This window comes from Falco rusticolus, chromosome 12 (assembly GCF_015220075.1).
Source record: "Falco rusticolus isolate bFalRus1 chromosome 12, bFalRus1.pri, whole genome shotgun sequence".
Taxonomy (NCBI): domain Eukaryota; kingdom Metazoa; phylum Chordata; class Aves; order Falconiformes; family Falconidae; genus Falco; species Falco rusticolus.
In genome coordinates this window covers 28,975,492-28,988,657 of record NC_051198.1, presented here as the reverse complement: position 1 = coordinate 28,988,657, position 13,166 = coordinate 28,975,492, and the positions used below count along the sequence as shown (strand labels likewise).

The window sequence follows — 13,166 nt, the reverse complement described above, 5'->3', positions numbered from 1 at the left end:
TGGGGCGGGCCGTGAGGCGGTGGGGGCGGGGCCTCGGCGGTGCTGATTGACGTGCGGCGGGGCGGGGCCTGGGGGGCGGAGCCGCGCCGGAGCGTCGGGGCTGTGGAGGGCGGGGGCAAGACACAGGGCACGGAGCTGCCGCCGCTCCCCTGCGCCAGGTAACCGGGCGGGGGGGCCGCGTCGCGCCCCGCGCTGTCCAGGGGAGACCGGGGTGGGCTCGCCGGCGGCTGGGGAGGGAGGTGGCGGCTGCCGCTGCGGCCGCGGTAGGGTGTCTCTCGGGCCGCAGCGGGGCCTCGGGCGAGCCGTGCCGCTCCAGCCCGGCAGCGCCGAGGGGGGCAGCGGCGGCCCCGCCGCGGCCCAGGGCCGCAACAAAAGCACCGGCCTTTCCCCACCCCGTCCCCTTCCTCCGTCAGCGTCTCCCAGCGCCGCCTAGCCTTCCTGCCCGGCCCTCCGCCCGGGGCCGGCACCCAGCGCACCCTCTCCCCTCCGCGGCCACAACTTCCTCCCGCGGCCCCGCACCACCGGCTCCCCTCCCGGCCGGGGCGGCGGCAACTTTTCGGCCCGGTTGCTGGGCGTGGGGGGTGGGAGGAACGACGAACCGTACCCGGGGGGTGGGGGGTGGGTAGCGCCGTCCGCCGCCACCGCGCAGCCTGGGAAGGGGGTGGGCAGCGGCAGGCGGGGGCGGTGGGCAGCCCGGCTGCCCTCACGGCGGCGGCGGCGGCGGGGCCTCCCGTCAGCTGTTTCCTCCTGTTTGTTGTCAAGTTGCCTGCGGTGCCGGCAGCGCCCGGCGGCGGCGCCGGGGGCCGGAGCCGGCGGCGGTTGGCTGCGCGCGCCCCCGTGACGGCGCGCGGCTGGGCCCGCCCCCGCGCGCGGCTTTGTGTGGAGCGGCGGGGGCAGCGGGCGCAGAGCGCACGCGTGGGCTGTGTGCGGGGATCGCCGCCCGCCCCCCCCGCCCGCCTGCCGCAGCACCGGGTCCGCGGCGCCCCCGGCCGGGGGTTACGCGGGGGGCGGCCCGCCCCGGGACAGCGGCGTGCCGCACGGGGGGCAGCGGCGCGGCTTGACGCGTCTCTCCCCCCCCCCCCCCCCCCGTTAGCCAGGTGCTCCTCGGCCGCCGCGCCACTCCTGCCAGACTTGCTCGTCGCCGAAGCAGCCCCGAGTAAACCCGGTGTCCCGGCCCGCCCGGTGCCGCTCCAGGGACGCCGGCGGTCGGGGATGGGGTGTTCGGGCTGCCTCAGCAATGAGCCAGCGTTGCCTGTCACCGCTGCGCGTGGGGTTTGCCCGTGAACGTATGGATGGATTCCCGGGGAACCGGGATAGTTGCCAGAGCTTTTTTTTTTTTCTCTGGAAGAGGTTCTAGGCAGAGCAAAAGGCACGCAAGGGCTCCTCTGCCTGCTCTGCCCCTTCGCTACTTGCTGTGCAGGCCTCCTGTGCAAGCAGCCACAGAGCAGAGTAATCCACCGTGCTTATTTAATCCAGGCTGTGTCTTGGACCCATCTAGAATTTAATAAATGATTTTCCTTTGTTTCAACAATAAACGCGATGTTAGGGTTAGGTTGAAGGACTGTCAAGGTGCATAGCAAGTATCTCTCTCTCTCTCTCTCTCTCTGTCTCTCTCTCTCTCTCTGTCCTCTCTCTCTCTCTCTCTCTCTCTCTCTCTCTCTCTCTCTCTCTCTCTCTCTCGGAGCCCAGGGCATGGCTCTTGGCAAAGTGGTAGGTGTTGCAGAGCAACTCTGGATGTCAACAACCAGTAGCAATGGATTAACCGTTAGCGTAACTCGGGTTTGTGACTGATGGCAGAAAGAAAGTAACTTGCACCACGGTTGTAAAGATTCCCTCCTGCCGCTGGTTCAGCTATATCGCTATATATATGTCACAGCTATATATAATCTTCTTATGTATAGGCTCATTCTAGCTTGCCCAATTCAAGTAACATTTGTGACAAACAAAACTGTCCATTTTTAAGTGCTACTCTTTGATGTTAGTCTTCAGAATTACTATTTGGAGTCTTCTGTCATCTGCTACTTTCACTTCCGTAGTTGTGGAAGTACTTAACTTACAGAATTGTTTATATATAGATTATCATAACAATTATGAGAAGGTTTCAGCTGTGGCTGCCAAGTGTGTGAGGACCAAAGAAATAGCACCTCAAAGCCCAGTTGAGAAGATGACAAGAACAGATGAGATTTGATACATGTCATCTGACAGACTGAGAGTTGTGCACACACGTGCATATATATATGTATGTATATATATGTATATTTAGCATTCCCTCTGCTGGTAGTCATGACAAGCTTGAAGTAGTGTTGGCCAAGTTAGGTCATTGGTTCATGTTTGTTTACTATCATTTGACCTATGTTGAAATCTTGAGTTGCTTGGCTCTTGCTGAAATACATAATACCTTTAAGCAAGATTTAACTTTAAAATAACTTGTTAAATGTATAGAGGAAATGCCTGTACGCTGTGGATGTTTGCTAGCGAGGCGCCCTTTAATTTTGGAGCCATTACCTACATTTCAGTTTCCTAGTTAATACAAAAAATTCTTGGCAAGATGCGCTAAGCATATTAGCACCCTTTCTGTCAGTTGGATGTAGTTGGTATGGAAGTTTGGATGATCATTGACTTTTCACCACTTCTTTAAAGTTTGTTTATTTGGTTTTGTTTGATTTTGTAATGACTCATGAAATCGGGAGTGTTTTCAGGTAAAGATTTGTATCACTTCAGCACTGAAATGAATGAAAACAGAAAATCTGAATCAGTTTAGCTTTCTGAAAGTTGCAGAATGGATTAAAAGGCAAAAGTTGTCTTAGCTGCCTAATTAGTGTAAGAATACATTTATTACAAAACCAGGAAATGCAGCTTTCTTAAAAACAATTGAGGAATTAAGAATTAAGGAATTTATTCTCTTAGGGAAGAGAAAGGGGGAGACAGGAAGGGAAGGGAGAAAAACAGGGAGACAGGAATAGCTGCTGCTTTCGAACTCTTTGTGTAGTAGCAGGAAAGAAAATCAATCTGAGTCTGTTACCATTTGTAAACTAATACTTTTATACGTTATCTAGCAAGAGTATTGTGAGGGTGTAAGTTACTGTGTGGGAGATGCTGAGATATGGGGGCTATACTGGAAACAAGCACCCATCTGTATGGCTCTGCTCTCTGGAAACTTGAAACAAACTACTTTGTATTAGTTTTTGCACATAGCAGTATAATGTTATGTTAATGTATTTAAATACCGCTATCCCAGTGTGAAACTTTGGCCTTACCTGGAGAAAAAAGCCAGTTTACAATAGAAAATTATACTACTGTAACTTGCACAAACGTAGTTTCATCCTGCGAGGCGCTGCCTGTTCTAGGCTCGTGCTTTGCACTGCATCTGGGCACGGCTGTCATTACTTTGCCAAAGCCTCTTCAGTCATTTGATTGCATTAACTTCCTTGTACAGTTTGCTGCAGCAGCTGGATGGTTCTAATGAGCATAGGATACTGTTCCAGTTCATTTTCTTACTTCCCATTTGGCTACGTGTGGTGCTTTCTGATAACGCATTCTGCACGTAGGCAGAGGCCAGAGGCTGCGCCCTGCTTACTTCAACAGTGGCAGAAGTCAGTGGCGGATGGTTGAATCTCAGACCTCCTAAGAGACTGACCGCATGTGTATTTTCAGATCCACCCCTACTTGTGAGCAGCAGAAACCTGGGAAGGTAAGGCACAAGTTTTGGTTTGGGGTGTTTTGTTTGTTTTTTGTTTTTTTTTTCCTTACCCTGTGATTCTTTAATGTGTGGTCTTGTGTAGTTGTGCTAAGCATTCTTTTTCCTCTTTTGTCCATCTCTGAGAATAGAAGAGGAAGCTTAAGCCCGGTTCCTGAAATGTGAAAATGAAGTTTAAGCCTGGTTCCAGAGTAAGTACATCTTGAGAATATTCTACTGTGCCTAAAGGAATGCACAGCCCTTTTGCAAGGGGGAGAGAGTGCTTGCTGGCTCACCATACAAAGAAAAATGGTTTTAGTTGGTGAAATGGCAAAAGGGAGGCTGTCATAGTTTTTTATCCTTTAACTAGCAGCTGTTTTCTGTTGTAGATCTGAGATGCAGTAGATGGTGCTGAAGCAACACTGAGGCTCCTGAAATATCCACAGTCCAGTGTGTATATAGAAAGTGCCTGCTGGCTCTCCCAAATGTTGACGGTCCTGTGTCTTCAAGAGATGCATTCTGGGACAAGAAAACACTGACTGTTAGTTTTAAAAATGTTAATAAATAATTCTTTGTGTTACTTTTTTGTTCTTTATTGCTTGTGAAGGTAGGCAGATGAGGTAGCACAAATAGCAGCCAAGTAGTGATGCAGGTGGTTTCGGCTCTGTGTGCAGACAGTGGTTAAATTTAAGCTGTTGAATGTCAGTCAGCTCTTTGACAGCTGTTGCTCAGTGTTGCCAAGATCAGCACTGAAAGACAGGTGGAAGTTTGGGAGCGCACAGCCCAAGGAATACACCTTGTAGCACACAGCCAGAGTGCTTGTGTTTCCTGTCAGTCTGTGCACTTGCTGGCAGGAGCATGCAGGCAGGCAGGAAATGTTTCACAGTATGACTAAGAGGTTGTATCGAGGTTTGTGCTGTAAAAATAATGCACTGTCAGAAGCCTGACTAGCTAGGTAATATGAGCTGTCGTTGATTGTTCTGGTAAAGGTCCTCTCAAGAATGCAGGCTGATGGTGGTGGTCAGGGTGCCGACTAATGACACAGTAGCAGCATCTCTCAGTTCATAAAAGGTACCTGTCTCTTTGAACTGCGTAGATTTGACAAGTGGTACGTACTTTATATCCCATTAGTGAAAGCAAATAAGTCTGCCTTTGTTTACATTGGAGACATTAATTTAACATTACAACTTGTGTTTGCTAAGTTGCATGGGGGCAGGAGTGCAAGGACTTCACCACTGACACATACCCAACAAAGTATGCTGAGCTGACTTTAAAGATGAAGTCATGGGCCAAAAAAAAAAAATCTCTGTTCTTCCCTCAGCATTTGGTTTTTTGAATAACCAAGATCCCCTTGTCTGCTCCTTCCGAGAAATCTGCTAGTAGCGTGATGGAGTTGGTGCGATACAGTAGCATCGCTTTCTCGGGTTCTGAATCGCAGTAGGGAGCTTGGCTGGCTCACTGAACTGGTGGAAGTTACTTTCACTGTTTTTAGGTGTGGAGAGTGGATGAATGGGTAAGTGCATTCTCCTCCCCATAACTGGAGGATCTTAAGCTTTAGAAATGCTGTAATGTTTCACAATTCTTTGGGCTCTTGTAATTTAAGAGAACTCTCCCACTGCCTGTAAAAGCTGCTTATAAGAGGCTTTTGTTCCGAACTTTTCAGTATGTGTGAACATAGATGCCCACACCTTTTACACGGGAGGTGAAAACTCCAGGGGACAAAAACACACCATTATCTTGGGTGACTTGTATATATACACCACTTTAGTACATAAGGGATGTGAGCCTGAGAGCAATGGAAAATTGCTTTCCCTTGTTCTGTTGTGCTTCTGTTTTTTCCAGTGTACAAGGAGTATATCCTGCAGGATTCAGGATCCTTACATAAGGAGAAAAACAGTCTTTATCCATACAGCAGTACCTTCTGAAATGGTCTTGTAAGTGAATACTATGTTTTTAGTTGGGGGCGTGGGGGGGGTGGGAAAGGGAGGGGATGAGTGTGAAATGATTCCAAGTTGAGACTAACTTCTCTACCTTATATGAGGGGTGAAAAAGTGAAAGTTCCTTGTTAGTTTATTTAGAAAGTTCATGATTGAATGTGGCCTTTGAAAGCTGCCTTACCAGCTTTTTGTAACTTTTTTCCTACTTTTTACTGTTGTGAGCAGTAATATAAAGACCGATGTAAGGTGACTAGTTTTATAGCACTTCAGCTGGACCCTTACAGACCCATTGAAATCCCGTAGCAGTCAAAACTGAGGGCTAATGGTAGGTGTAGGCTGCTGGCTTGACTGAACTCTTACCAGGGGGTAATTAAGTGTAGAGGTTATTTTAAATGTTCGACGTTCTAGTAGGATTACATTATTTTAACGGTTTCTTTTTAAAAAAATACTCAAAATCTAGACTGTTCTGTTACGATGCAGATTGCAGAATTTAATTTTCTAAATTTTTAAATGTGTATTTATTTATTTCAAGAATACATGTTTTCTTATGTACTGTCTTCTGAAGAAAATTGTTCTGGTCCTGGTTGGTTTATTAGATTCTGCTGTAACTGTAGGCTGAGTTCTTACAGCCTTGTGCTACCATCACATGAATCCCACTTTGTCTTTCTGTTGGTACCCAAGTCTTACTGGAAGCTTCTTTCTCATTTAGATACTTGATGAGGTTACTTTCAGCTTTTTTGGGTGATACAAATGAAGATTTTAGGCCTCCTATTACTAGGCGGGTTTTTCAGCTTTAAGTCTTTGAACATATTTGTTTATACATTTATTTTAATGCCTAGTGTCTTCAGGTCTCAACGCTTCAGCCCATGCATAATGCTGTATCTGGGAGTAATACGTTTGTATGTTGCTTTGACTTGTAAGTTGCTTGTAAGAATTACACTGGCGCTCTCTTCTGAAGTAGTTAAATTTTGGATTTAGTGACTTTGGGTCACTGCTTTTCTGGGTGCAGCTTAGTGTTTGTCTTGTTCTTGTTGAGAGAGGGGGATGTTTTTGGATTTGTTTTATGTTGGCTTCTAAAAATACTGACAGGGCGAGCACTGTGTTTACCCTGAAGGAAATATCTCTTTGTATGTTGAGTCCACATCTACAATCCACATCTACAATAATTTATAATCGGTTAATTGTTCGTAATCCACAATACAATCAACACAAAAATAACTTCATCCAAAATTAGGAAGGATGGCACATGGAGCTAGGCCAAGCGCCTTATGGGCTGATCTCTCACAATTACTTTTATTGCTTGTATTTGTGGTTTCTTCTGGTTGGAAACTTTGACTGATACTTGTTTATTGACAGTTATTGTCTGTTGATTTTCCTTCATGCTGCCACTGTGCACATTTTTATTTTTTTTTCATTTGCCCTTGCTTACTAGGAAAGATAAAGGCATATTAGAAAGGTGTAATGCTGAGAGGAATTGAAGGGGGTCCTGTATTTTGAGTGGAGTCACACCCCTAGACTCAGCAAAATCTTTTAAATATTTTTGTCAAACTCAAGACCTGCTTTATTTATCCTGTCAAGAGGAGAGATGGGTATTATATCACCTTTAAAGGGAAGAGTCATTCCATTGCTTTGAATTTTTAGGTATCCTTCAGATGGGATACAGAAGACTTACAGTGATATGAAAAATCTGAATGTAAGGAACTTGTGCTAAAATCAGTCTGTTCAATATGAGGAACTCTTTTTATTGCCACACATTGTAAGAAAATAAAGTAGTGAAATAAAGCAATTAAAAAAATGTCAGTGACTTACGATTTTTACACTTAAAAATGGTATTTGAGATTTTTTGTATGCAGGTGCATGTTTTTAGTCCATTTGCTTTGTGCATGTCAGAGTAAGCTTTAAGAAACTGATCCCCTAAAACTTGAAATGGGTTTAATTTAGGTATTTGCACTTCTTAAAGGCATTTGGCAGAATAATCAACTTGATGAGCGCAAAATTTGATTAATTTCTCTGTGAACAGCACACTGTCTCCTGCTCTGAAAATTAAAACCCACACAACTTTAATATTGCATGTGTCTGATTTACTTTGCTGTGCATGACAAAAGCAGAGAACACAAAAACTCTTTTCTGATTCCACATCTGAAGCCTAAATGGAGGTATATTTAACTTGTTTGACTATCGATGTGTAGTCATAAAACTTCTGTAGTTGAAATAGAAATAACATAATCATTTAATTCCTTTGTCATGTTATCTCATCCTTCGTGATTTAAGTTTTCAGCTCTCTGATATGTTCTGTGCCTACTCGCTAGTTAACTTTGAGTAATTTATGTTAGTTGATATAAAGTTGGTGAGATACTTTAGTTTTTCCAAGCAGTGAAGAGCTTTATTTATGAGGTAATGTAGATCTACTGCTATAAACTTTTTAAGCTATTGTACTGCTCATTGAAGTTTCTCAGGTATTTTAGTGATGATGCTTTGGAAATAGCTTGGGTAAATGACACAGCATTTTGTATTTAGATTAGACAGCTTTAAATGTTTGTATATAAAACTATGTGGTGTAAAGAATGGGTGGTTTTTTAATTGTGTGAAATAGCATCCAAACATTTCCTATGTTGTTACGTGTATGAAACCAGTGTTAAGCCAAATCGAGTAGCCCCATCTGCTGTACTAGAAGGCTAAGGCATCCTGGACAGTGGTGGTGTGTGGTTGCATGTCATAAATTGTGCAGTGCAAAGCTTCAAGGAAGTGACAAAATAGTATTTTTTTAAAAAGGGGTGGGTGGGGGGTGACTTGGGGAATATTAAGCTATAATTGTGTTGGTGACTCAACATGCCCCATTTCCCAGTGCTGACTGAGATGAGTGAGTAGTCAGGAACAAATGGGAATGGCGATTCAGTATTGTATTAAAGAGGAAGAGAAAATAGAAAGGAAGTGGAAGCTTTTAAGTTTAAGAACTGTAGGGTCCAGTAGTGGTCTGCAAGTATATGAACTGTGTTTTAAAGGTTTCAGGTCATGTTCTGCTCATTTAACATAACTACTTTGTATCTATGTGTGTCATCTTATTGGTAAGATGGTCACTTTGGGAAAGAACTTGATGAGAAAGTCTGAATGCAGTCTAAGTTCATCTGTGAAAGAAAGAACCTCTGCAATCATTAGCTGAATCAGTTTGAAGAATGTTCTACCATATATATGGGGTGTTTGGGGCTTTATTTTTTTGGCTGCAGTGGTGTGGTTTTTTGACACGCACATGACCTTTCTTTTTGCTTTCAGGTCTTGAGTATAAACTTAAGGAAGTTCTAAAAATGGGAAGAATTTTTCTGGATCATATTGGTGGCACTCGCCTGTTTTCCTGTGCAAACTGCGACACCATTCTGACCAACCGCTCTGAGCTCATCTCCACTCGTTTTACAGGGGCCACAGGGAGAGCATTTCTTTTTAACAAGGTTGGTATGAAGCTGAGGAGGAACTACTATTTGCTTTAGAAAAAGGAGTTTGTGGGTTATGAATCTGTTGTCAAAACTAAAAAAACTTCTTGGCTGAAGTGTTGTGTGATCACTATTCTAACTTCTTTTAGTTTTTATTTTATTCTGTTCAGCAGTCTTTGAAGTCAAATTGGGCATTTGCTATTGATGGCAAGCCATCTAAATTAGTTTATCTGTGATACTGGAAGACTGTATAGGGGATTGTGTATATAGAGGCGTCATGCCAAAATGCATCAAGTTTTAACCTTGGCAACTTCTGTAATATAAGCCTCAAATTCACTGTGAGATTATCTTTTGTCTGTCAAAGAGTTTCAAAGGCATTTGCATTTTTACTCAGTTAAAAAAGAAGTCTGGATAGTATTCTGTTGAATTTCTAAAATGCATTTAAGGTAACAGTTTGGCAGCCTTAGGTGGCCACAATCTCTTTTACAGGCAATAATACTTTGGTTTAGCTTAATATTTTTTTTAATTGATCAAATTCAACAGACTGAAATGTGGAAATCATAACTCTGAGTGAATTATAGCATTATTTATTAACCCTTCCATATAGACTTGTCTGTTAGACTCATTGTAAGAAAACAAAGCAAAATCACTGGTTTTTTTCAAAGTTCCTGGTTCTGTAATCATTGGTGTGTGTTGGTTTGGGTTTGTTCTTGGAAGCCATTTGGCCAGTGGCAGAGCTGACAGAGGCATCAGTAGTCTTCACTTAACTATGCTTGGCCTTGGGATTTCTGGTGTGCTGAATCCTGGCACTGGTATTTATATGTAAGTGTTAGATTGCATAGCTGTAAAAGAGCTGTGTGTCTGATTTCTTTCTCATCCAATAAGCGCTGGATCCTGGGGCTCAAATTTTTCTGGTGTTAAATAGTGGGGTTTAATCATGGAAGTTTGATTTTTTTACATTTCTGCAGTCAGGAGCCTTGCATCTAAAGCAGAGCAAGCACAGTCAGGTGGAAAGCTGAGGAAGCAGTGCAGTCCCAACTTTTAGAATCCTACTGCATATTAGCAGTTTGGATATAGTTCCGACATCAACTTTTCAACAGATTATACGTCCTGGCTCTGTGGTGTTGCTGCCTAAACAAGTTAAAAGTACATTCTAAACTGCCAAGATAGCATACAAAAAAGGGTGCGTGTTTAATGCCTACATTCTCAGCCACTGAGCCTTGTTTTCTCTTAGATGATTATTTCAAAAGCCCCTCAAGATTTTTTAAGAAATACCTCTTAATGTTTTGGTTCTGATTTCTGGGAACAAGTGATCACATCAGTTGCTAGAAATGGGTTACATGTATTACAAGTGGATTAACGTAGGTTACTTTACAAGCTATTCACCAGGAACTTCTAACCCCAGGTTGAACATAGTACTCTGCACTCTCATATGTCTTGTGATAGCATTTCATGTCATTCACTTAAACACTGAGGGTTATACATCCCGGTGAAGCATATAGTTAAAATGTTACCTTCTAAAGCAGGAGATTTTCAAGGGCTATTGACTTACTACCTTGCAGTTTTTGGTTCACCTGCAGCGCCACAGGTTCCTTACTTCGAAAATGTTGATAGTTGTGCACATTGTTACTGGGTTTTGCTCTAGGCAGACTAATCCTTTCTCTTCCCTGTCCCCTGTATATTTGTATCAGGTGGTAAATCTGCAGTACAGCGAAGTGCAGGATCGGGTCATGCTCACTGGCCGCCACATGGTGCGAGACGTGAGCTGCAAGAACTGCAACAGCAAACTCGGTTGGATCTATGAATTTGCCACCGAAGACAGCCAGCGCTACAAGGAAGGCCGTGTTATCCTGGAAAGAGCGTTGGTCCGAGAGAGCGAAGGATTCGAGGAGCATGTTTCCCTCCGACAATTCCTGAAGAGACTTGAGGTCTCTTCTCAGGTTTTCTCCAGTTGAAACTCCAAAATAATAACAATCAACAAAAAAATCTGCTTACATACACTGTCACCTTAGCATCAGAGTCGGATTTATGGACTACAGAGTGGGAAAGATTGTGAGAGTATTTCAGATGGAACCTGCCTTTCTTTATTCCTTTTATATTTTACTTTCCCTCCAGCAGCTGTTTGTAGAATGTTGTGCAGATGCTGTAACTTTTTCTCTCTTGCATTTACATCTGTTAGGTATGAGGTTGTATCTACAGATACAATGGGCTAAAAGGAAAATATTTGGGGGATTTGTCTTTTGTTAGAGAGAAATTCAATGAGGTTTTTTTTTTTAGTTTGCACAAACTGATGTCATAAAGTTATTTTAAAACTACAGATGTTTTTTAAAAAGTATATTCCAATTTTTGGCTTAAGTTTTTAGTTAGGTGTTTCTTGGTTGTTGTTTTTTTTACCCAGTCTTTTCACCTGATTTGCTAGCTAAAGTAAAGAGATCCGAATTTGTGCTGAGTGCTAAAGGTTCAGTGTTGGTACAGCTTGGGCTGGCCCTTGTGCCATATTCTTGTTGAGGTTGATTGGTAGCACAGAGCTCATTATTTCTTGTCATTCTTGACCCAAAGATGTCACCATTCCTTGTTTATTTGTGAAGTCCCATTCACCATGTAAACTGGTGTTGATTGGAAACTATTCTTGAAATAGGGCAAAACTGCTTGGCTTTTTTTAACTTTAACTGATGTAACTTATAAGCATAGTAATAATATAAAATAATAGTTGTCTGTTTAGTCTTGCGTTGCTTACAGATCAAGCTGTGTTTGTAATGATAGGGATCCACTGAGAAACTACTGTTTCAGTAGTAATTTTTTTCATTTCTCTACTAATCTTATTAAATAGACAGGGAATTGCAAATCTTAAATCTTCAAGTAGCTTTCTTTAAACCCAGAACTTCCTATGTTAAACACAGCTGCTGTGTAAAAAGAAGACTGCCAGCATGTTTGTTCATGCCTGGAGTTATGCAATCTGCATCTCTCGAAGATTTAACTTAAACAGCTTGTTTTCAAATGCTGCTTCTGGTGTTGAAACCTTTATCTTTCAATTTTGTTGAACCTTTTCATTGTGATGTTATGTTTTTATCTTTCTGGGCAGCAGTACATGTCAGCCTAGTAGTAACTAGTAACTTGGATTCCTGCTTTCTTCTTGTAGAGGTCAGCTCTGTTTAAAACAGTGATCTTGCTTGCCTTTTTAGCAAGAATGCTCTTTGTTAACTTAACCGTTAACTTAACTCAAGGGTGCCCAAACACTTTCATTGTGTCTTAAGCCATAAGTTGAGCTGTTAAGGGCTGAAATTTATTTGAATGTTAGATATGTATGATTCCTTATCAAAGATACAGGTATATATTTTTTTTTTTCTTATTGGATAAATTGTGGCCAAGGTGAATTAAGTTACCCACAGACATAGAAGAGGGGAAGAAACCCCACCCAACCAAACAAATCTGGGCACTGACCTTGCAGAATTAGCTTTTTCACTAGCCATGGCTCCATATCTGAAACTAAACTGTGGAGGGTGGCTATGCAGAGTATTTTTCTTAGTTTGTTTGGTTGCCAAGTGGCAATTTGGAAACCCCTGACTTCAATGTACTGCCTATTTCATGTTAAAGTAGCTTTATTATAGAATTGTCACATAGAAAGAAAACAGAGTAGATCACATACCAGAGCTGTGCTTGAATCAAGCTGCTTAAACAATAGTGTACTTGTGCCTCAAATGAATCAGTTTTTGCACTGAGTACAGTAGTACCCCGTTATCTTGTACTCCTGTCCTTCACAGACCCTAAAAGCCCCGTTAGCATGGTTCTCTGCAGTAGTTTTCTTGTACTTCTGACATTACAGTACAATAAAGTATGTTTTGTCCTGAATTGATTACTTGCTGGGTTTTTTTCAGTAACTTTCCTGCGGTCTGTCAACTGGATGACATAAGCTGCCTTGCCTTCCCTACATTGAGTAAATAATTGTGTTTCTACAGCAAAGTGACAAGTTATTGATGAGCATCTCTCTCTGAATAGATGGCAGAAGAGTGTACTGTTGATTTGGGAGGGTGCTAGGTAAATCTTTGTGCATACCACTTGGATACTTGAAAGCCTTCAATTTACTGCTGTTAAAGAGAAAATTTAACCAGGTCGTTGCTCATTTAATGG

General features: G+C 43.0%; 1 protein-coding gene across 1 annotated transcript; it reads left to right on the top strand.

Annotated features, from left to right (window-relative positions):
* Positions 1–80: 80 nt before the first annotated feature.
* Positions 81–12,887, top strand: YPEL5 (yippee like 5). The gene is given in 8 exon segments (XM_037405294.1): positions 81–158; positions 3,549–3,691; positions 3,829–3,888; positions 4,066–4,217; positions 5,519–5,610; positions 8,884–9,056; positions 10,730–10,936; positions 10,938–12,887. Coding segments are annotated over 3 exon segments (366 nt in total). The 5' UTR covers positions 81–158; positions 3,549–3,691; positions 3,829–3,888; positions 4,066–4,217; positions 5,519–5,610; positions 8,884–8,915; the 3' UTR covers positions 10,956–12,887.
* The last annotated feature ends 279 nt before the right edge of the window (positions 12,888–13,166 follow it).